Source organism: Paramormyrops kingsleyae, chromosome 7, assembly GCF_048594095.1.
Source record: "Paramormyrops kingsleyae isolate MSU_618 chromosome 7, PKINGS_0.4, whole genome shotgun sequence".
NCBI classification, from domain to species: Eukaryota; Metazoa; Chordata; class Actinopteri; order Osteoglossiformes; family Mormyridae; genus Paramormyrops; species Paramormyrops kingsleyae.
Window position 1 is genome coordinate 16,264,595 of NC_132803.1, and position 25,304 is coordinate 16,289,898.

The 25,304-nt window shown below is 40.9% G+C and overlaps 2 protein-coding genes across 3 annotated transcripts in view; one reads left to right on the top strand and one right to left on the bottom strand.

Annotated features, from left to right (window-relative positions):
• Positions 1 to 2,075: 2,075 nt before the first annotated feature.
• Positions 2,076 to 17,860, top strand: plpp1a (phospholipid phosphatase 1a). Of its 2 annotated transcripts, none has more exons than XM_023823386.2 (6): positions 2,076 to 2,479; positions 9,992 to 10,143; positions 11,652 to 11,935; positions 13,431 to 13,488; positions 17,172 to 17,348; positions 17,453 to 17,860. In XM_023823386.2, the coding sequence occupies exons 1-6, from the start codon at positions 2,422 to 2,424 to the stop codon at positions 17,570 to 17,572; spliced, it is 849 nt and encodes a 282-aa protein (XP_023679154.2). In that variant the 5' UTR covers positions 2,076 to 2,421; the 3' UTR covers positions 17,573 to 17,860. The 2 variants fall into 2 exon arrangements, with proteins under 2 accessions (XP_023679154.2, XP_023679153.2); XM_023823385.2 differs by lacking the exon at positions 9,992 to 10,143 and adding an exon at positions 6,775 to 6,929 and having other exon boundaries at positions 2,081 to 2,479.
• Positions 17,760 to 25,304, bottom strand: part of mtrex (Mtr4 exosome RNA helicase) — a 28,401-nt gene continuing 20,856 nt past the window's right edge. The window contains exons 22-27 of the mRNA XM_023823381.2: positions 24,167 to 24,330; positions 22,928 to 23,033; positions 20,492 to 20,548; positions 20,177 to 20,339; positions 18,364 to 18,468; positions 17,760 to 17,996 (exon numbers count right to left, since the gene is read on the bottom strand). Coding sequence (XP_023679149.1) covers positions 17,944 to 17,996; positions 18,364 to 18,468; positions 20,177 to 20,339; positions 20,492 to 20,548; positions 22,928 to 23,033; positions 24,167 to 24,330 — 648 coding nt within the window. The 3' untranslated portion in view covers positions 17,760 to 17,943. The remainder of the gene's footprint in view (positions 17,997 to 18,363; positions 18,469 to 20,176; positions 20,340 to 20,491; positions 20,549 to 22,927; positions 23,034 to 24,166; positions 24,331 to 25,304) is intronic.

Sequence of the window (25,304 nt, forward strand, 5' to 3'; positions counted from 1 at the left end):
CCAAAGATTTTGATGATGTTGTCAATTTTAGGTTTATAATGGAATAATATAGATTTGCTGTAAGATATCCTAGTGTCTGAAAGTGTGAGAGTCTGAAAGCATGAGTGTCACGCCAGATGAGGGAGAGTTGGCAACCCTGAAAACGCACGTTTTTTTTAATTGTCTCACCTGAGTTGATTTGTATAAAGATAACTTTATACAGTTGTTAAATAACGTAATCTTTGACGAACCTGATGTCAGCAATAAACTATATCTATTTATCCAATATTTTATAAAATACTGCGTTTGAAAACTTTTCAACTGTAGGATTTCAGAACAGAGCAGCCACTCTCTTAGGAACTTCGCAGCTTTTATATATACACTGCTCAAAAGAATTAAAGGAACACTTTGAAAACATATCAGATCTCAATGGGAAAAATCATGCTGGATATGTATACTAGGGTGACATGGTGGTGCAGTGGTTAGCACTGTTGCCTCACACCTCTGGGACTTGGGTTCAAGTCCCCGTCTGGGTTACATGTGTGTGGAGTTTGTTTGTTCTCCCCGTGTCGTCATGGGGTTTCCTCTGGGTACTCTGGTTTCCCCCCCACAGTCCAAAGACATGCTGAGGTTAATTGGAGTTATTAAATTGCCCATAGGTATGAATGGTGTGTGAGTGTGCCCTGTGATGGGTTGGTCCCCCATCCAGCATTGTTCCCCACCTCATGCCCATTGCTCCTGGGATAGGCTCCAGACCCCCTGCAACCCAGTAGGATAAGTGGGTTGGAAAATGGATGGATACATATACTGATATGGATTGAGTGATGTGTTAGGAATGAAAGGATGCCACATTTTTCGATGGAACTAAAAATTATCAACCTACAACGGGCTGAATTCAAAGACAAAAAAACTGAAATCGAACTGAAAAAATACGGCAGGCAAGTCCATTCAGGCAAATTCACGAAATTTCATTGCAGCAACTCAAAATCATACTTAGTAGTTTGTATGGTCCCCAAGTGCTTGTATGCTTGCCTGACAACATCGGGGCATGCTCCTAATGAGATGACAGATGGTGTCCTGGGGGATCTCCTCCCAGATCTGGACCAGAGCATCACTGAGCTCCTGGACAGTCTGAGATGCAACATGGCAGCATCAGATGGACCGAAACATAACACACCCCTAGTTCCATCAGTGTGGATCCAGGGCCAACCCACTACGCCTCGGTAGATGCATGGTAAGAAATAATGACTATGAACGAGAAACGCTGTTGTAACGAACCATCCAGTAGGTGGAAGTATTATGTCAATGTAGTGAAAGTAAAACCTTTTGCAGCCGATCACCCCACATATTTTAAGATGAAAATAGTGTGGCGTAGGGCGGACCGAGGCATCGCAGAGACATGGAGACTTGCTTGGCGGGAAGACACACTCCCACATTCGCACCAAACCAAAAACATAGCCCGGAAACACAAGATTGTCAGACGCCGAACTGCAAGATGCACACATTGTAGTAGATTTACACAAGCTAAATACACACGAGGATCGGAAAGGGTACACACAAGATACGGGTAAACACACGCGTGACAATAGGGAAATGCAGCCATTAACATTAACAACAACAACAATACAACAAAGGCTATTTACAATTGTACGCTGGTCATGCTGGGACATGCGCCCCGCAGGTGCTACAATATTATTAGGGAAACAGAATATAGTTTAGATTAACCTATATATTGTAAAGTATTATCTGTTTCATTTACAGTCAAAGGTTTGTCTGCTTGTTATAATAAATGTAATTAACTGAAATAAAAAATACTTAATATTGTAATTATGGTGGTCTTAATAATCACCATCCCATTTATTTCCATATGACGTAATGTATATTTAAAGTTTGGGTAAATGTTCTCGGATTTCAGGTTTTCTAATTTGCCAGGGATATGACGACCTCACAAAAATGCCCATTCAGTCACTTGACAGATCACTTTATTCAATTCGCTGCATTTCGCGAGGCTTGAGCTGCAGTGTGGGCGGAGCAACCTGGACGTGGCCAATCGATACACGCTTTGCTTCGCTGACGTAAGCCCGTATAGTACGAACATGACATGTCTCGCTTCTGGACCGGATTGCATATCTGCGGCGCACGAAGAAGCTTCTGCTAGATGAGACGGTGGAGTGGGTCGGGTTTACCGGGACAGCGCCAGCTGTTATTTTTAATTTGGTGTGGCTGGTCGAGAGTAAAATAGTTCACCTTTGGTGTTAAATAACGGAGGTTACGGTCGTCATTTCGTCTTCCGTATACAATTGTATATAGAAAGCTAGTTCTGCTTTTATTGTAGTTTGCGTTTTAAAAATAACGCCGTTTTGATATCGGCTGACAGTTTTGAAGGAGACGTCCTGAATATTACTCTCGCCGAGGAGCAATTGGCAATTTCACGTTGAGAAAATGTTTGAAACAAGAGGAATCCCATACATTTTGCTTGACTTAGCATGCCTAATACTCGGTACGTATTGGAATAATACTTCTTATGGATCTGTTTGATTGAGCGGAACCTGCCTGCATTGCTTGCTTCGAAAATAAAAATGTCTTACGTGAAGAGAAAGGGAGTGGTCTAGTTCACCTTGACCCTCCTTTGTTTTTATGTACACAGCAGGATAGGTTAGGCTGATGTGATGATACATTGATAACGACAGTATGAAGGTTTGAAGAGATACGTATTTTAGTGACAAAATAACCCCCACCTAGCTGCGTTATATATAGTGCAATGGCACTGTCTAAACGTTTTTAAGAAATGAAAGCCTTCATAATCCCCAATCATGTATGACTTAGTGACTATCTTTGTGGAAAAACATGCCTTTTAAATTCTTCATTGTAAAAAGGGATTCTATATCTCTCCGATAAATACGTCTTGTAGTGAATATGTATATGCCTAACTTCGATTTAGTTTTCACTTCCTATGCGCGGTGATGTTTTGCTAAAGTTAACTCAGTGTTATTTTGCAGCTCTCTGGTCGATGACCTCCAGTATAAAAGCAATAGTTGAGTTTCACCCCTCCGCTTTCACAACACTGCCCTTGTTTTCTAAATATTTAATGTTTATTTAAATCTACGTTTCTTAGCAAATACACGTTATGCATCTGACAATTCTGAGTTGAATGCATTGAGACTTGAGACATGAGACTTGCATAGATTTAATAAGAGATTGAGTTTAGTTTCAAATGTGCTGTCACAATATTAAATTGCTCTTGCATATTATTTAGTTAATACACTTGGTTAATTGGTGTTCCGTTACATGCGTCTTTAGTTTTAAGCACTGGTAATCACCAGTCAGGTTTCATTAATGAGATTGAGTTTAACAGTAAGTGTGAAGGCCTGTCTGGACTGTTCACTTAAACACAGTTTACTCATTAACTTCGATGCTTTGTTATGTATTCATATTAGTAAATTTATATTGATTTTGAGAAGATTCACCGGAAGTGAGTTTGATACCGGCTTTCTGCAGAGTCTTAACGATAAATTTATTTATAAATATAGTAAACCTGAACAAATGCAATTGTTAGCTTCCTCTTAATTGTTTGTTTATTGATTTGGGTGATGGTGCTATTTTTAAGTTGGTTTAAACCAGGATTTGTTATTACTGCTGTGTACTTTGGTTCTGTTTTTTTTCCTTACAATTTCCATTTAACAGGGATGTCGGACTGGTCTGTGACTTTGCCCAGATTTGGTATTGTAGCATGTGTATCAGTGTGGTGCAGGTTAAAATTCTGGTCTACTGACAGAACTTTCTGCATGTTACTTATGCGTGTATAAAATAAATAAAATTGGAGTAATAAGAAGTGAAGTAGGCGACAGCTGATGGCTCTGTGCATAGTTATGGAGTTAGCTCTCCTAAGCAGTCCCATCTGTGTGGTTTTAAGTTACGCCCTGTAGTGCCAAGGGCCCTTTGTATGAATTCCAATGACAACTTGGTCCTCCTGTGAGTGAGGACCACGCAGAGTGCATCACTAGACATGTTCCATTTCTTCTCAGTGCTTGGCTGATGAAACCTCTCTTTTGCATTATGAGCAAATGAAACAGACTACTCCATTGTGAATATTTCTGACACAGTATGTTTTGATAAAGCAATGCAAATTTTGGTGGTTTTCACATATGAACTTGATGTAACAAAATATACTGAATGTGTATTTGTATAGAGCGAATAGTTCTTTTTCTAAATATCTCTGTTTATATAGGTCACAAATCCCATCAGACAAGACAATGTCATATACTTCCTGAAACATCCCAAATCTAGCACATTGGCTTACTTCTTGAAGTACTTTCTGGCTTTTGGTGTGAGAATGAGGTCTTTGTCTTAAAAATAGTTATGAATTTAGCATTTATGTTTTGAATATTATTAATGAAACTTTTAAAAATCTTTATATGTATGATATTGTTTGCATGACTACTGTGAATGTTGTTCTTAATGCATGCCATTAATTTTATAGGTAGATATGTGGCCGACTGTGAGACTGATTCCTCAGTTTTGATTACGGTTGTAAGCTGTGGCTGTAACTGTTAATATCCCGATATACAATACCAAAAATGGTAAGCTTAGACAATGTATACAGTTAATGCTGCCAAAACTGACATAGGATGGACCCACAACAAAGATGTACAAGCAGTTGACAGGTGTCACATTCTACAAGCGAACTGGATGCATGATTTAATGAGCATATACCCTAGAGCAATTTAAGCATTCTAATTAATCATACTTATCTCTGTCAAGATGACCTGGCATATATGTGTAAATGTATAATGCTGTAGTGGAATTTCATATTTCACCAAATGATATCATCTCTTCCCTCTAGAGTGCATGAAGGAGTGTATACAGTATACATCACTACTAGTGTTTTGATTCCAACCGTTAAATTCTCTGTTGATTGTATATTTTTATGATGAACAAAGTCTAAAAGTAAGTAAATAAATTGTGATATAACAGTGATAGTTGCAACTTGCAAATAGCACATTACAAACAAACATGCGCTGTCGAGAAGTCAACTAGACATAGGACATTCATTTAAAATGAACTTATAATGTAAGGAAATTTAATATTTATTATGTTGAGTGAGCTACATAATATTCTCTTAGGGGCAATGGTTTTGAGGTAAATTTTTACATGTGTAATTCAAATAGTTCTGACAATCACCAGACTTTTTAACAGCATTTTTAAGTTGTAAAGCTCTTTTAATAATATGGTTACACACTTGTTTTACGAAGAGGGCTCTTGTTTGTTATTTTAAATTCCAAGTGGATTAAAGCTATACAGATATAAATACAGTGGAATTGGACCAAGAGGATTTGTGTGACTTCAGGAAAAAAGTGCTCAATTTTTTCTGAAGATCCATGTAAACTGGGATGGTTTTGCCATAATGTTTTCCCTAAGTGCAATCTTTTCTTCATTTTCTGGCCAATGTATTACTGTACTTTATAGGCAAATTTTTACCGAGATATGTAATTTTAAAGGGGAATAAGGCTTAGAATGTATCATGCTAAGGAAAACTGACCTTACTCTTACCCAGGTTGTCTTTATGATTTTAAAAACATTAAAATAACTTCTTCATCCCAGCATGACTTAGTGATACCCATTAAAACTTAAACATTTCATAATTAATAATGCATGATATATTTTGTGCTGAAAATGTAGCTCTTTCTTTGTCATTCTAATCTTCAGTAAAGGGAGGACTGAATGTTGATCTGAGATGTGCTATTGCAGTGTTTTTCATCTCATCTCAGAGTACCTTCTGCCAGGGTGCAATGCAGGAGCAGAATTTTATGCTCCACTGAAAGGCAGCAACAAGGCTAAGCCTAGTGTCTGCTGTAATAAGTGAAGTCATGTATCCCATATGTGTAACCAAAAGAACAGGACTCTTCCTTATGTCGCTTATTTTAGTGTCTCCAATTCATTTTGAGTTTAATGCAGCAAAAGGCCTTTTTGTTTTCCAGAGTGATTCTGTATAAATTATGGTCACTATGGGTTGAGTACGGGGACACTTCCTGCTTTTGAATTTTAAGAACCGAAGTTGAGCTTTGTGTAAAAGGCTGTCATCTGATGAAAATGGAAGGTTAAAAATAAATGGCAGGAAAAAATAGACTGGCATTGCGCTATTTCCTTTTTGGTCTCGTGTAAAATGACAATCTGGGCTTTTTTTCTTTTTTTTTTTGTCTTTCTGGGCGTCAAGCAGCCAGGAAAGATATTTTTTCCTCAGGATAAAGATTTAACAGATCTCCTTGTGGATCAGGCAAATAAATGTTCATAGGCTTAGCTTTAGTTCTTTTCATCCTTCTATCATCCAGTTGCTTATCCTGGTCAGGGTCACGGAGCGGCCTGGAGTCGATCTGAGGCAGTGTAGGGGACACTCACAGTCCATCGCAGGGCACATACACAGGGTCGCGGAGCGGCCTGGAGTCGATCTGAGGCAGTGTAGGGGACACTCACAGTCCAACGCATATACTCTGAGAAATTTAGTACCAGTTTGCCTTTGGACTGTCGCAGGGTGGGCTGCCAACTCCACACGCACACAGCAGACGTGGACAACCCTGGCGGTTAGCTCCATTGGTGCTTAAACACATTTTTTTTGTTGTTTTAGAATGATGCGTGTATTTGCTGCTTGAAGGGTAAGAATTGTCTGAGTGTCGGGTATCTAAGTATGCTAAGAATACAAGAAAGGGGGAGTGTTGTGCAGGCTTCCAGGCAGCTATTAACTGTCCCGTAAGAGATTCCTTGGGTTTCTTAACACTTGTAACCTTTTTCCATCCACAGCTGGTCTACCACTTGCAGCGTTTAACCTGGGCAAAATCAAGCCCTATCAAAGGGGCTTTTTTTGTAACGATGAAAGCATCAACTACCCATTCCACTCCAGTACCATCACCTCGACTGTGTTGTACACTGTGGGCTTCACTCTGCCTATATGTTCTGTAAGTAACCCCCCCCCCATTCCCCCCCCCCGGGTCTAGGGCAGAAATACAGCTTCTCCGGAGTGCCATGTGGCCTCGATATGTGGCTGCTAACAGGGATTCTCCAATCAGCAAGGGCTTCATTGCGTGTGTTAACCATGGGAAAAGTCAAAGCGCTCATTCTCATGAAATGTCACGTGATCCCAGTGCAGATGCCGTCTCCATACTGTATTATGTGAGTGTAGTATGTAATGAGAGACAGACTGTCAGCATTTGGGCTTTAATTCCTCCCAAGCATGGTTAGCTGAACAGAAAGCTGTGTCTACCGTAATGGGTCACAGTGCATGTTGTTCACATTGCAACAACTGAGTATGAATTAATACAAGTGTGATGTCTGAACTCAGCAATTCAGTCTTTCTGCTGTATCAATTACAGGAAATTCATTGTCTACTTACTCAGGGTTATTTATAAAGTATTTACATTCCTGAATATCATTGCAGATTGTTGCTCATTGTACCACAGGCAAGGTTTTTTCTTGCCGTGAGACCTATGTATTACTCTTGAAAGTAACACGTTTAATTAGTAATTTGTGGTTTTACACTGACTCGGACTGAACCCCTTGATGTCTGCATACCAAAAAGCTGTAGTAGCCAACAACAGACTGTTGTATCTAGAGGGACCAGGATGGAATTAAAATTTCATGGTGGTACTAAGCCAATGGACTGGCCCTAACAGTAAGGTCAGACAGCTGTTATTCTTAAACACAACACAGTGTATATCCATTTAAAATTAACCTCTTGGGACTCTAAGATAACTGATAATAGAATAATTAACCATATTGTATTTTGCTCGTCTAGTTTGGTTAGATATACCCAAGCTTACAAATATTACAAAATATTTTAAATGATATATCCTGTGTTAATGATATCTGTATATTTTACACTTTAATCACTAGAAAATGAAAGATGAAAATAGCATTTATAGAAAAATATATAGATGTTCTTCAGATGTTTACCATCAGTGAAATCTCAGCTGTAAAGAAATAGTTGACTTTTGTGTTGAGGAGGAGGGAGTACAAGCTGATGTTGATGGATGCACTTTCCATTGAACACTTCCATTGTGTTTCTGCCCTCCCCTGAGATTTCATTTTCAGCAACAGTCCTGGAACAAAACATCTATCACATTTAGTTCCACATTAGAATTTTTCACTATGAAAATAACCATCATATATTTCCTGGAACATAAAGATTTAGCGTCGATTTAGCGTGTTGTTCATATGAATTTCATTCAAGGAATGAGAGGGCAGATGAGGCTGACCATAAACCACACTTCAGGCCACTTGTAATGGCAGAGTTCTCTGTTACTGCCTTTACTGTCATGTCATCTAGGGGAGAAGAGTTCAGCTAGTTTGCATGTGGTGTCAGAAGCAGATCCCATTTCTCTCTTTCTCCTGCTAGCACAATCCTGTTCCCAGACACTGAAATACAGGGTTTCTCTCGAAATGTTACGTTAAATATCAAACAAAAGTTTTGTACTTGTCCATGAAATTATTTGTAACCCTTATCCATACTTCAGGTGTTATTTTACAGGATACTGCCTTTCAGTTACTAGAACACATAGGAAGTAGTGCAAGAATTAAGTGGTACTTTCACTGCAGCTTTTACTGGGATGAATGAAAGTGTCTGTGTCACAATTATTTTCTTTTGCTGCTAAAAACGTTGTATTTTTTTGTAAAATACAGTAATAATGTATCAAAGTATTGATAAAGATTACAGGTATCAATAAAGTATGTCCAAACCATGAATCAGTTTCACTTGCTATCAAATACTGTTGCCTAAGTGTGTTTGTCAGATTCTCCACCAAGTGAATATAGTATTATACTTTTTACAACTGTAGCAGTGCTTCAGATTTTTCTCAGAAAAAAAATAAACTATTAACATATAAATATCTAGAATATTGGTATGTTACTTGTACTCTTTTTAAATTTGTAGTATGTTTTTTAATTATTAAATGCAAAAAAACATTTATTTGCACAAAATGTTTTATTTCCTTTTATTAGTTATTAAACTTTTTTTCTGAATGATATAATCCCATAAAACAGTTCTAGCTCAAGGTGGATCCGCATGGTTCCCCGTATCCTGTGAGCTTCTGGATTGACAGTAGCTTGTGAATCTGTGGTTTTGCATGTGTGTTTGAGCAGGTGGTTATTTGTTATGTGTGTTGCTTGCTAAAGTGGGTTTAATCATCATAAAACTCTGATTTGAAGGCAGTGGCCCGTTTCGTACTGGAACATCATTCCTGTTATGACTCACTGTAACACTAACATACTGTGCTTTGCATTCAGCCCATCTGTGTGTTTCCAGTCATGCTCAATTACAGATTCATATCTGTAATTTTTTGTATTTTTTTTTTTCTCACTAAAGCGTCCTGCACAAAAGCGACCTACAGGCATTGGAGGGGTCGCTCAGTAGTATTTCACTGGCAGATTCTATCGGTCTCATTGTTTTTTTGCTTATTTGATTTACAAGGAGAAATTGGGCCCAAAGATCTTTGGCAGGAGCGTTACAGTGTACCACAGAAAACAGGATACCCACAGTGTTCATTTTGTTTTCCTCCCTCTACATTTTGGTTTTGATTGAAATTTATATCTAAATGAAGCTGTCACTGTAGTTGGAATTTCTTTTCATCACAGACAGAACAGAAATATTTGAAGCTTCTGAAAGATTGTATAATATACTTAATTTATTTGTATATTTGGATTTATTGATTGCAAAGTCCTGCAATAATAAATTGCGAATTAGTGATAAACAGGGAACCTAAAATATATAACAGGAGCAACAACCATTTCTGTTCTGTCTTGCTTTTCAGGGTTAGTGGGTTGCTGCATAGTTTCTATTTAATTCTGATTAACATTTTTTCCCCCCATTAGGTTAGATGGTTGCAGCATTAGCTGAGCTGACCGCGAATCATCCTGATAAGCTTACTGGTGGTGTGCTAGGTGTCTGGCTCCCTTTCATGGTGAATCGTTTGCTGGTCTCTTAGCTCTGACCATTTTTTTTCTGTTTTCTCATTGCTTTTGCTAGTGGGACTTCCATTTGCAATACTCACACTGCAACACAGTCCATTCAAAAGGGGATTTTTCTGTAATGATCAATCTATCAGATACCCTCTTAAAGAAGACACCATATCCTATCATTTATTAGGTGGGATAATGATTCCCTTCACGCTGCTTGTTGTAAGTTGTTTTTGTTTTATATTACAGAAGTCTCTCTATGTCTGTGTTGCTCTGCTGGGATGTTCACTCTCTTTCTCTCCTACCTTTCCTCATTTGAAAAGCAAATGCATACTAAAATTTCAAGGAAATTTCTTTACACTAGTTCAAATGTGTGAGTTAGAACAACAAGATGATTGGAGGACCTGCTTGGTGTCGTAAAATGTATGCACTTGATTATCATCTGGGGAACCTGCAAAGTTAACCATGTGTGCTTTTCTAGCAAGCATTAATGTAACTACAAATGGAACGGGTACTGCTGGTTCAGAGGTTTAAGTTACTGAAACGAAATTACTCCAGTTGAACCAAAAGAATACACACATGATACAAACAATCCAGACTGTTAACAATCAGTAAAGTGAAACTATTTGAAAGAGTGGTTTCCATTAAAATAAGCTGCGCCAATACTGGAGAAACATTCTAGAGAATTGATTAGTATTTTTCAAAAATAATGTTTTGTGCACTGCCTGGATCCTTCATAACTCACATTTTATTAGGAGAAATGGTTAAGTAGTGCAATTCTTTGTTTGGATATTTTTGCCAATATCTGCATTATTGTATTTCATAGGTATACATTCTATTCAAAAAAAAAAACAGAAGGGGTTCATTTTTATGCTTCCTCCATGTATGGTGAAGAAATCTTTGAGGTTTGGGGGGTTAAATGGTATTCACAGTTAGAACAATGAGTAATACGATATCCAGCATCCAACTGGACATTTGTAGCATGAATACATCTGCTAAGTATTTACCAAAGAATGCAAAGCCAATTCGAAAATGAAAATAATCCAGTAATTCTCAGAATTTGCTTCTGCCTTCACTATTAATTTCTTCATTGATTTGAAATGAAAGAACCATCAAAAATTTAGTATGACTTGCTTTTTCATGCCAGTACAGGAATTGTTTGATTATTGTGAAATTCTTCTTTTAAAGCTCTGGATTTTAAAGGGTTTGTTGTTAGCGCTTTATTTTCAAGAGCCACAAGGATCTGAGAATTGATGTTTGACAGCCTTATTGACACGCTTTATTTTCCCGTTATTCAGCCTGAAATTCAAAAGACGGTACAGCAGACAACTTACTTGTGGCACAGATTCAAATTATTGTGACCATACTCCATATTGCAAGTTATATTAAGCTATGGGTTAGATTATCCTGAAGAAAAATCGAAATATGCATGATAAACATTTGGTCTGTTTCAGTATGTTTGATGATCCTTTTCCGTTCTAAATTAGTCCATGAAACCAGTGATAGCTGCATTGCAAAGTACCACTTGAAAAAGTAATGATTGTTACTGAAAATACAATACAGATTAATCCAACAAGGTAACACTTTACATCCTGAGTCCCTAAAATTCTCACCTCATTCATTTGCATAAAGTAAATGCACAGTTATTATTGTGCATGTGCAGTGTGTAAAAATATGGAATTAATAATGCATACCTTAACTTGCATGTGTGCTCTGTCTCATTTCCGCAGATGATCATTGGGGAGTGCCTGTCTGTGTATTTTAAGCGCATCAAATCAAAGTCATCTTTCAACAATAGCTATATGGCATGTATATATAAGGCCGTGGGTCCCTTCTTATTTGGCGCCGCGATGAGTCACTCGCTGACCGACATCGCAAAGTACTCCATAGGTCGCTTGAGGCCACATTTCTTAGATGTGTGCAAACCTGTGTGGAGTCAGATTGACTGTAATTCTGGGAACTACATTGAGAACTTCACCTGCACGGGAGACATGGAAAATGTTAATCAGGGCAGGTGAGTGTTGTCTTACGGATTTCTATTTGGTAAGGGAACACATTCAAATAACCACTTGTGATAGATTTCTGTTTCAGTTGCTGGAGTTAAAGAGTGTATTTGATTACACAGTACTTTTTAAGTTATGACACAAGGTCCACAAAAAGCAATCCCGGAAATTCTAATAGGATAATGCTATATAAATCAAGACTCAAGGACATTTTTACGCATGTCTTAATACTCTGTGCTGACAATTTAATAATTGGGCACGCTCTATTTCTCTGTCTCGTAAATGGTGGTTTTTAAAGCAGCTGCCAGTGCTCTCTGTTGCTGTGACTCTCGCAGTGCTCGGAGGCATTACCGTGTACTTTCACCCATGTTCCACCCACTCCTTTTATTAATAGGTCAGCCACAGGAAGTGAATGCAGTACTTGGATTTATCCAGATGTCCATTATATTTGGCTTACATTTAAAATAATGTATTTTTGATTTTTGATCTGTGATACGTATGAAAAATGTTTTTTTTTTCCTCAATCGTTGAACTTGCAAATGATATAATTTTGGAAATTAAACTGACCTTTATTTAATTAGTGAATCAGAAACACCTGCATCATAGTCCAAAAATCCTCTGTCCATTTTCAATGAGAATTATTTTCATTAAGGGCCTTCAGTCTCATTAAATTATACAAATAAATTACATTTAACAGTTAAATGGGAAAAAAATCTATAAACAGCTCCACTAAAAGGTTATAATAGAAAAATGCACATGAGTTTACAATCAGGGTGGCAAGCATTGTGTGTGTGGGTGTCATTAATAGAAGTCCTGCATGGCAAAACAATATTCTGGAAAATCATAGGATCATATTCTGGCAATACAAGCATTTTCCAGTTGAGCCAGTAGGAGTTGTGGTGGTATGTTTTTATAGTTAGCAGAGCTTCCATGATGGCTCATTGTTACCATGGTGTTTATTCCCAAAATGCAGCACATTTCAGTTTGATGATGTTAGATCGATAAACTGGGTTGTGCCCCAAAACAGAAGTGATGCATGTTCTTCACTCCCGAAAACATTGCTAATTATGTCATTTTTATTTAGACAATTTCATACAGCATGTAATATGTCTTGTGATTTTTTTTTTTAAATACTAAAGAATTCAGACAAAACTAGAGTCCGTGTTATGGCTAGATGCATCAGCTGGATTTTATGCCTTTAGCATTGTTGTCAGGGCTGACTGGGTGGATTTCAGGGTTACTGGCATAATTGCACAAACAGGAAGGCACTAGGTCCCCGTTGAATAATTTGCCATATTTTCTTTTTATGCTTCCACATCCTCTGGTGAATTACAGCCTTTAAAGGTTTTGACATTTGGCACATTCAGGCCACCAGGAAGTAGGTGTGTTCCAGTTTTTCTGGTGAACAATGAGAGGACTTATCAAACATTAGCAGCATCTTACCTGCTTTGTGATGTTTTACATTCAGCCAATCACAATGCTCACCGTGTTCTTTCTCTTTTTCAGACTCTCCTTTTACTCGGGTCATTCCTCCTTTTCCATGTACTGCATGTTGTTCCTAGCAGTAAGTATTTTTTCTCATTTCTTTTAAGCAAGTGAAGAGGCCAATATATAAATTATCCACCATATTCTTAAAACATTCTATGCAATATAGTAAGATTGTGGCCTTATGTTTCAGTCCTATAGGTAAATTACACACTGTTTGCAGCTGATGGCTGGTACGACGACCAAAGTCCACTTGATGTCATGACACGATATATCCATGACTGGAATATAACATGACAGAACATTACTGGAATGTATGAAATGTTAAGCAGTAGGAAGATTGCTGTTTATGTAATATGTTCCTTACAGGCTCATAAATACTTAGTGGTGGCAGACTAGTTATCCACTGAAATATTGAAGTGTAGGTTTGTACAACTGTATCTTTTCTAACATGGCTGTAACAATAATATTTTGCTTCTTAAGTTATTTAAGACTTGATAGTAGGGGATCAGATCATAGGAATGTGGTGAAAGCAAGCAAGCCATACTATCCCTGAACATCAGTGGCTGGAGTTGATCTGGCCTGTACTATGTGGTCTGAAAACAGCAGCAGTAGGCAAGGAATGTAATTACCAGGTGAGTCTTCATATGTGACAGAAGTAGAATTCTGAAATGGAGCCTGGTGGAGGCCGCTGAGGGAAGGTGCAGGCAGGGAGAAGGCAGAGAGAGAGACTATGGCGTGTGTGGGCCGTGACTGTTACTGAGTTCTGCCTTGTCTCCATGGCGCCTGCCTACATTGCAAGAACTCTCATTAATCATTGAAACTAAGCTAAGACTTCATCTGCTTTGGTCAGGCTGCACAATACCCACAGTAATGTGCTTTATAGCTCATACTGGTTATAAGTGCTGCAGAAATACAACATACTAAGTTACGGCCACAGATATTCTAGGCCAAAACACGTATAGGTGACTTACACTACCAAATACTAGGTATTTTCTTTTTCTAGAATTAACAGCCCATGAAAGCACAGGATATTACATTTAGATGTGCTTCTGTTATAGGCTTTGAGAGACCAAACGGATTTATTAGAATGTCTGGATTGAGCTTTGTTATAACACTGAGAAATGGTCGTCCCTATGACTCCTCCAGCTGTGCCCGTATCATACTGGCCCAGAGAAATGACTTATCAGAACCACATTAGCTTGGCTGCTATGATACTTCAGTCGGAATATGGCCAGTCCTCATCTCAGTGCTTGAATACAGATTGCATCGTTCTTGTCATGTATCGGGAAATCTGTCTTTAAATAAACCGGGTCACATTTCGGATCTCCTGTGCATTATGCATTATTTCTCCAGTCGCTCGGCAACTTTCAAAAGCTAATTTCAGCGTGCAATACAAACAGGACATGGGCAGTGTTTGAAGAGGGTGAGTGGAAAGCTGAAGGGGCCAGAGCCGCAGGGGGAAGCTTGGAGGCGGTCTGCTCTGCGTGCTGGAGTGCAGCACTGACACACAAGGCGACAGACTGGACGACCACAGGAACACTGAGGCTTAGAGGCCGTCTGCGTGCTGGAGTGCAGCACTGACACACAAGGCGACAGACTGGACGACCACAGGAACACTGAGGCTTAGAGGCCGTCTGCGTGCTGGAGTGCAGCACTGACACACAAGGCGACAGACTGGACGACCACAGGAACACTGAGGCTTAGAGGCCGTCTGCGTGCTGGAGTGCAGCACTGACACACAAGGCGACAGACTGGACGACCACAGGAACACTGAGGCTTAGAGGCCGTCTGCGTGCTGGAGTGCAGCACTGACACACAAGGCGACAGACTGGATGACCACAGGAACACTGAGGCTTAGAGGCCGTCTGCGTGCTGGAGTGCAGCACTGACACACAAGGCGACAGACTGGACGACCACAGGAACACTGAGGCTATGCCACTGTGGCCACTTGGCTGCTGCTGAGGGAAAGAATGAGCGGATGAGAAACCAAACATTTCTATTAGTTGTAACAGCTCAACCTCAGTCAAAACATGCCAACTACACTATATTGCCAAAAGTATCAGGGCACCTGCCTTTACATACACATGAACTTTAATGACATCCCATTCTCAATACATAGGCTTTAATATGGAGTTGACCCACCCTTTGCAGCTATAACAGCTTCAACTCTTCTGCGAAGGTTTAGGAGTGTGTTTATGGGAATTGTCCATTATTCCAGGGGAGCATTTGTGAGGTCAGGCACTGATGTAGGACGCAGTTGCCACTCTAATTCATCCCAATGGTGTTCTATCGAGTTGAGGTCAGGACTCTGTGCAGGCCAGTCAAGTTCCTCCACACCAGACTCGCTCATCCATGTCCTTATGGACCTTGCTTTGTGCACTGGTGCACAGTCATGTTGGAACAGGAAGGGGCCATCCCCAAACCGTTCCCACAAAGTTGGGAGCATGAAATTGTCCAAAATGGCTTTGAATGCTGCAGCACTAAGAGTTCCTTTCACTGGAACTAAGGGGCCAAGCTCAATCCCTGAAAAACAAGCCCACACCATAATCCCCCCTCACCAAACTTTACACTTGGCACAATGCAGTCAGGTAAGTACCGTTCCCCTAGCAACTGCCAAACCCAGACGGATTGCCAGACAGAGAAGCGTGATTCGTCACTTGAGAGAACACATCTCCACTGCTCTAGAGTCCAGTGGCAACGTGCTTTACACCACTGCATTGGACGCTTTGCAGTGCACTTGGTGATGTAAGGCTTGGATGCAGCTGCTCGGCCATAGAAACCCATTCCATGAAGTTCTCTACGCACTGTCCTTTAGCTAATCTGAAGGCCACACAAAGTTTGGAGGTCTGTAGCTATTGACTCTGCAGACAGTTGGCGACTTCTGCACACTGTGTGCCTCAGCATGCGTTGTCCCCACTCTGTGATTTTACATGGCCTCCCACTTTGTGGCTGAGTTTCCAATTGCTTTCACTTTATACTGTTATACCACAAACAGTTGACCGTGGAATATTTAGTAGGGAGGAACTTTCAAGAATGGACTTATTGCACAGATAGCATCCTATCACGGTACCACACTTGAGCTCCTGAGAGTGACCCATTCTTTTGCAAATGTTTGTAGAAGCAGTCTGCATGCCTAGGTGCTTGATTTTACCCCTGTGGCTATGGAAGTGATTGGAACACTTGAATTCAATGATTTGGAGGGGCCTCCCAAAGCTTTTGGCAATATAGTGTATGTGCAAAGGCCAGTACTGTCCAAAATAGCCATGGGTCTTTTCCTGCAACTGATGTGCTCATACCTCTGGCTGCACTGCAACGGCTCGTAATGAAACAATATGAAGAGACAAGAGCCACATTCTGTACAAGCAGCTGAAGGGGAAAGCCATTTCCAGATTCACTAAGCAAGGCAGAGCAAAAAAAAGTTTCCAGAATATTTTACATATTTTACATGCTGCCAAAAAACAACTTCATACTTATTTTTAACATTGTGGTGACAGAGTTGCTGTTGTATTTTGGACCCCTGACACAAATTTAGACCCATTCCAAAGAAATGTCACAAATTAAATTAGAAAGAGGCTCCCCTTGCTGCACTAAGAATAAAAGATTATTCAAAATATGAAAATGATTCAGCAGTACAACTTGCTATACATAATACTTGCTATTCAAGCACACGGCATTTACAGAAACTGTCCTGCTTCACTGTGGTGCTAGATGGTTAACCCCAGTAACAGTCAGTAACCCATTTCAAAATCTACTCGACAGCTTTACGTTCAAGCAAGGCTTCAGACGGAGTGGGCGAGACTCCTCCGGCCCACAATCCAGTTCTTCCTGATCGCAGCCGCGGTCTACGTGGGTCTGTCGCGGGTGTCCGACTACAAGCACCACTGGAGCGACGTCCTGGTTGGACTCTTACAGGGAGCCTTAATGGCCATACTGGTTGTAAGTGAAAACCGTTATTTCCTAAGCAATAGTGCTTCTCAGTGCTTTTGGGAAGAGGTCTACAGTGGCACTCCTGCTCACCCTAAACCTCCTCTCTTGGACAGGTGGTATTCGTGTCTGATTTCTTTAAGAAGTCAGTGGAGCCAGAGAGAGACGAGGAAATCACACACTCCAGTCTACAGGAGAGCCCCACACATGGAAACCACTATGGCAGCCCCAGCTAAGGGGAAGCCTGCTGAGTTGGACAGCTTGTGAATGTAATGCAGCTTCTCGCTCTCAATCAATGCGTCTGCAATTCTGGAGAGACAACTCATTATGGACGCCTGATACTGCGAACTGCCTTGGCCAGACTGCTGCCTCTATTTACCAAAGCGTCCTGTGTATTCCCTCAAATACCATTAATATGTGCTATTAAAAAAAACCACTACAGATTTTTTTTATTAAAATTTTAAGTAAAAATGTACATTTTTGGGGGGGGGGGGCATTAACACAAATAAAAGTATTCAACATAACATGTCCTCCAGCGTCAAATAGACATTCTGATGAAATATGGGCTGTGATTAATTTCTGTGCACATGTTCACAATGTTACAAAATTACAGATACAGACTTGCAGCAAAGACAATGTCCCTCTTGATTTTCGTAATGCCTGGGGCAGAGAGGATATACAACCAGTAAGGACAATGCATTGATATGATTTCCGCTGTTTAATTTTAACATTAATATGAACTTGAATATGTATTGAATCTCAGCTTTTGAACAGCCGATAGTAAGAAATACTAATAGTGATAAATCAGTAGTTTCTGGCTTTTTAGAAGCTTGACAGCCATTAACCTGAAGTGGCTGTCATGGACGTTTCACAGTTGTAGCAAGTATGCTGGTGTGACTAAGAAAAGTAGCTTATGTTGATGTCCTAAACTGGAACCTCCCTGGCCCTTTTCCCTCTCAGGGCTGGGGGGGGGATGTGGGCAGGGTAATGCAGGTGTGGGGGGGGGATGAAGCGGAGTAGAGCTCACCTTCTGCAAACTTGTTCTCCAGCTCGGTGTTCCCGATGGCCTTGGCGGCCTGACACATCTGCCTCAGCAGCTCCTCTAAGCGCCGCATGCAGCGGATGATGCTCCCTGCAGACCGGCAAGCGGGAGACGATGAGTCACCATGGCGCTGATGCGCACATCTCAGCCAATTACGTTTAAGAGGACTCGCGCTGCTTTTTACGAGCACCATGTGTAATGTTTCTATGGATGCAGGCTTCTTCATTTCATCTATTATAGTCAGCGAGCACATCAAATAAAAACCATGAAACGTAAACATGCACATGTTCCAGCTTCAGGGAAAAGCAGCGACAGTGGAAGTACCAGCAACAAAAACGAAAGCTAGAAAATTATTTGATGTCAAGAACAACTGGAGGCCCAAGCAGTCATGCTTAGACTGAAAGAGACTCTGCTTATAAAGCCTCCTCGGAAAGATGTTCACTGCTGCAGCTCCCTCCATCTCATTGTTAAAATATTCCCCCGACTGCATCCCATTTTCTGAATGCCATCCCATTCTTCCCCTTTTATCCAGCCCCCACACAATGTCCCTTCTGGATTTTCAGGAATGGGAGTTCTGGGGTATCGGAAATGTCACAGGAAGCCGGTTTAGAGAATGACGAAAGACCAATTTCTGCCTTCTACAGAACACTGCATTGTTGCTATTAAATGACTGTGGCCTCTGTGATTAAGGGAGATGCACCAAATTTGTGAACAGTATTTTCTGCTAAAATGCCACTTCTTGGCCATAAAAGGTGTGGTATCCCAAAAATAAAAAAATCTCTCCACAAGTTTTAACTGGAATGTTAACCACTAACAACCTCAAAATGAAACTCGTACTTCGGCCTTGAAGTCAATTACTCTAACACTCTACCCCAGTGCATTTAAATCTTGTGCCAAGAATTCAGAGGGTTTTCCTGTGCACTCATCTCTAAGTCAACATCCGGAGAGGAAGAGGGACACCAAGCTAACATCCCATTTTCAGGATTGAGATCAATATGCGTCTAAAAGCTTACAGAATGCAAAGTATGTCAACCAGATTAATTTTGTACATCTTTTAGTGTCACTAGCTGCCTTAAACTTCTGGCTACGACTAAACTTGCTGAAACCTTTTGAACTGTTTTTTTATAATCTGTAAAACCCATCAAAGTGTCATGAAAGGTGAAAATCTACACACGCCAGCAGTACCAATCACAATTCTGTCTTGACAACCACTGAAAAACAAGTGTGTCTACAAGCCGGAATCTTGATCTGCCTTACTCATGAGACCCAAGGGACTGAGTCAGTTTGGCCTGGTGACATGCCTTTTTTGGGACAGTGGCTCAGCGCTGTGTGACCTAACTACCCCATCTAAGTCAGGGGATTTAAATGAGTCACCCTGGGGGGGGGGAGCGGAGTTCTTAATGCTTGTATAGGATGAATTGAGCCCTATTTTTATTTGAAGCTGTACGTAAACTGGGTTCTCTGAATACTTTACGGCTCCCCCAACTCACTCTGAGTGACAACAAGCTTGGCTGTGAAGGGCAGCCACCAGTTGGGGCCCCCAGGGAGCTGGGGGGTTAAGGGCCTTGCTCACGGACCTGCAGACGTGCTGAGGCTGAACCGGCGACCTTCTGATCACAGGCACAGAGGCTTAAGCCCACTGAGCCACACCTTACCAAGTCACACCTGGTATACAGCACTGTTTTTAAAATACAGGTTTTCTAGATAGTCAGAGTGTCATAAAAATATTATATGTACAGATTTAAGGCCAACTAAACTGGTCATAGTTTAAGAAAATCGGGGAGACCTCAACATCTACCTTCAAACACGTCAGTCATCTTGCAAATCTGTGAAAATGTGGAGCCATTGGCCCAGGTGTATACTACATCCATCAGATGAGGGCGGAAGGAGTTCAGGTAGCTTTCCTCATCCACCTCCAGCTTGGCTTCTGCGGACACTTTGGCGATTCGCTTGGCGCATTCCTGAAACCAAGTGGCAGAGGCACTATAAGAGGGCAGGAAATTTCTTTGTGGACCTTTTGCCGTCTGGTATATAAAAAGCACAAAAGCCTGGACTCATCCAGAACACATGGACAAAAAAGTTGAAATCATGCAAGAGACGCACAAACACCTACCTGCATCTGCCGCAAGGGCCCAGCTAACTGCTCGGTCAGTTTCGGCATTTCACTCGCCTGAAAGAGAAGTTGTCGTCAAGACAGCGCAGTATGAAGTACAGGACCATACAATTAAAATACAAAAGGCTGAGAAATTCTAACATGGATGATCTTGAGTCACTGACAAAAGTACTTTAAAAACAGCTGCTTTTGTGGAACAGCTCAACAAGCAAATACAAATAAAAAAAAAAAACTAAAATTACATTAACTTGAAGTACATCGGCTCTTGTATTAATGCATAAATATTTCCCAAGACGACTTAACACTTTATACCGGTAAACAAAAAACTGCAGCAAGCGCTTCTCAGCACCATATGGTGATATCCATTTTTTAAAAGCCCAGTTTTTTATGTGAACAAGGGGTAGGAAATGACTAGATAGTGATATTTGTGTGAGTGGAGACTCAGGTCATGTTGGCCTGGATACTAGAATCACCACAGTGGTAGAGAAGTCAGCAGCTGCAGTTATATCATGCAGCGAAAGCAGAGAAGCGACGGGGCGAAAGACAAGTGAAGGAAACCTCCAGCGAGTCTGTCCCACTCTTCAGTATTAGGTCTTAGAAAGACCACGCTGTTGTCAATATATGAGCCACTCTGCTCTAGATGAGCTCTATTTCATAATGCATGAAATAACTCCAACATCCATTTTGGCAGAGGTGAATTGTCAAAGAGGGTATGAATTAAGGGCCTTCCCAGAGAAGCTGATCATTCCAGGAGCAGCACCAGCACCTTGGATCTTCCTAGCCTCAGGGACACTCGCCCTGGTCACCCCGTGCCTAATCCAAACCCAAAAGCTAGAGGGAGATCCGCATGTTGCTTGAATATAGTACAGGCCAAGTTCTCCGCTGGTCAACTATAAATCAAATCATGACCATCAACAAATCACATTTCAAAATGTCACCAAGGCAATTTGAAATGCATGCACAGTCGAGGCATGACCTCCCAAAGTAAATATCCGAGAAACTTTCCTAACCTGTATGTCCCAAACGGCAAATGCTTTTTCCAAGCATACCGAGCTACCTTTACGTCAGGCAGGTGCCGAGGCTTCTGCTGAGAGACGACCCGGTTGCTCTCGCTTTGGACAGAGCTTGGCCAGCACTCTGTTTACGATCGAATTGTGCTGCCAAGACTAGTCAAGTGGAAGCAAGAGGTGCTGATGGATGAGGCAGCTGCAGTAACATTCATTAAGGATGCAGCGAGCGTCTGATGTCAGAAAGAAATCATTACCCACAGTGCAAAGGCAAAAGACAGTGACAGAAAAAGGTGAACAGGCACAAAATGCTAGTCTTAAACCATCAACCGACATGAGGGGCAAAACCTCATCTTTAACTGCTCCAAACTACAAAACAGAACCAGCAGCCATTCAGATAAGATGAATTGATCATCTTATAGCTACAAACTGTCACATGCCTCCTGTGAGCCACGTCTGACTATAGCACAGCACAGTGTTTCACAATCCGGTCCTCAGGGACCCACAGACAGTCCATGTTTTTGCCAGCTGCCAGTAGGGGAAAAAATGGACTGTCTGGCAGGGAGCCCGGAGGGAGAAAAAACGTGGAACAGCTGTGGGTTTCCGAGGACCGGACTGGGAAACTCTGGTGTAACAGCAGTATAAGCAGCAGTATAAGCAGCAGTATAAGCAGCCCTCCCCAACACCCCATCAGCAGTCTGCATGCTGCTCCAGCTCAAAGGGCATCCATCACCAGATCCGAGCCCCACCTGCCTAGGAAATGCCCCCAAGGTGCCTATAGTTCGTTTGGGATGGGGGAGTTGCCCTGTCTGCCCCACCCATGATAAAAATCATCCTATTACCATAATGGTAATAATACACAGGATACAAAATGTCAGAGTCAACCACAAAAACATTTTTAAATGAAACTTTTTCAGTCTTTAAAAAAATAATCTATCAACCAACATAATTGCAAGACTACTTCAATATTTTACAAACTACTAGACAGAATACAACGCATGGTCAAAACTAAGGATTAGGATCAAGGGCAATGTTGCTCAGTACTTGAGAATCACACCAGAAACACGTTAAGATGCTGTAGATAGTAGAGTAGATAGGCATGCTATGACAGATCCCTGTGAAGATTAAGAGGATTTAAATTGTATTCAAAAATACGGCCAAAGCAGTTCAGGTCCCACCCTTGCCCAAGGGAATCCATCCGGATGGCAGCTGGAAAGGATGGCAGAGAGAACTCTGCTCCGAACTGTTTGCCCTCTCTATTAGTGCAGCAAATACTACAAAAGCAAAGTTAATGTGCGGATCATTACAAACCATAAGAGTAAGACCAGTAAGTGTGTAAAAAAAAAAAAACTTTTGTTGTGTACCAGGCTCTCTCAGTTATAAGTGAGACTGAGAAGTGTGTGTAGGGAGGGGAAAAAGTGAGCTTTACATTTTCCTGGAACACAAAGCAGCTGAGCAGTGCAGTGGCTTGCTCCGAGGTCAGGTCATTGAAAAGGCCATTGAACACCATCTCTGTCAGCAGGAGTTCATCTGCACTGGAAAGACAAACAGGGCAGGGACAGCATTTCAGGCCACAATAATGAGTGTGACGTGCACATGTTGTCTCAGGAATCAAGCGCGCTAAGAGTTATTCTTCATGGAGACAACACTGGGAATATCATTCTTTTGTATAGATATTAATGGCAGCATTGGCAAATGATGCTATGCAAGGCATTTCGCTACGTACGCGTGTATTGCGCAAACATTGTATACAAACAATTCTTCAAAACAAAAGAAAGCATGTAGGTGAGTGGACATGATTTTACTGAACATCTCCCCTAACATTCAGACAAGGAGCATATTTCTCCTTCAGATTTATTTTTTCCTAGATATAAAAACACTACACATTCATTTAAAAAATCAATTCTTTAGTTCACACTAATCTACTAAAGGTTTCGCTGTGATGCAATTGCTAGAAAACAAAAACAATCCCAGTTCAATTATCAGTTTGTAGGTATTACAGACTACAAACAGGGCAGTACCAGCAGCCCTCGAATCAATCGGCTCAGTAAACCACCACATGATATAAACAAGTTTCGCAACTCCAGTAAAACGAAAAACCACAGGACTTCAAGTAAAAGGCTGTAGTTCTAATGTGGAACCACACATTACCAAAGTGGTAAAAATTTCTTTCTGTGATTTAGAGATTATATTAACTGTCTATATTTTAAAAACTGAAGCAATAATACTGTAAGCTGAAAGTCTTATGTAGCTACACTGAATTTCATACTGCGTAGATGGACTATGATTTAGCAAAAACATTTTTATTTCATCACTAAATTCCTTGACTAATGACCGGAAGACCATCTAATGTACAGAATATCAGATGAAACCATTAACGATGAGCAAGGTAGGACCACACCAAGATAATCATATTACACACTGCACTCTGAGAGCAACCAGATCTGCTAGGAAATGATGCTTCAGTTGCCTGACAAACAGGAAATCTTCTCAGGCTCTAAATGATGCTTTGTTTTCTTCAAGGAATTCTAAGTGGATGAATCGTTACACACCGGCGACAGTCAGGATTACACAACAGGAGCCCGTTGTTCACTGAAGCGCCTCGACCGGAAGGAGGTATCCCCAGCTGCCAGTCAGTGAGGCGCAGCGGGGGAAACACGCCTCCTACCTGCTGATCTCACAAGCCACGCGGCCCTTCATCTCGATGACGTCAGAGGAAGTGGAGAAGCCCAGGCGCCGCAGCACGCGTTTCCTGCACTTCAGCTCGTCCATCTGCAGCACGGTGCGCGCCCGCTTCAGCTCCCGCTTGGCGGCCTTGATGTCGCCCGCGATCTGGGGAGGGTGGAGCCGTTTACGCACGACATAGACAGACTGGCTTTAAGCCAACATATGGTCAAGAAAACCAGGACTGCATGGAAGTCATGAAAACATCCAGATTTAGTCACAGCCCATTGAAATTAAATGGCCTGCAACAAGCCAGCAGATGGTTCCTAATATCCTGGTTATTCTTGACATGATTTGTTTTGGTTGAGTCCATGATGCAATCTATGGATTGCTCAAGCAGGCTGTAATATTCCATGTTAAAAACAAAATCAAAAGCCACAGGACACACTATCCAGATGAATATTTAAGCCCTTTATGAAGGAAACTAAATATTTTATGACTAGGCCAAACCTCAGCAGAATTTATCCATCTTGCGGCTGAATGTTTTTGACTAAAATCTATCTTCTGTGGTTCTCTAACTAAGAATTAGATGTAAGAGTGAATCCTCGGTGAACACAGTACATGCCAGTGTTTTTCACTTGTTACAGAGTACAATGAAATTCTCCAAAATATCATTGGAGACAGATGCCGGAAAACTTCATGTATTTGGCCAATATGTAACCTGTGAAGCAGTATTATTCTAACAAACATGCTGTTAGACAAATAATTTAATCACCTAGAAGCACAATAAAACATATGACTGCTGGGCATCTACTCTGCTTTTTTCTACTTTGCTTCTAACTTCTTCTTACATCTGGAAAGAACTTTAAGATGGTTAGCAAAAAGTGGACGAGACCAGAATTTAGCATTACTGTCTGACTAAACATTTCACAACGAATGACAATGCATACTTTTCCACTACTGAATAGTACACGTGAGAAATCAGAAATTCTTTCCAGGTGATTTACACTGACAAAAACCTGCTCCCAGACATTACATTAATTTTGATTATAAGAGAATTCCTAGACTGGAAATGTGTTACTGATTAAAATGAGCCTTAAACAGGTAACGCTCAAGAGAAAACATGATTAACGCTTCCAAGG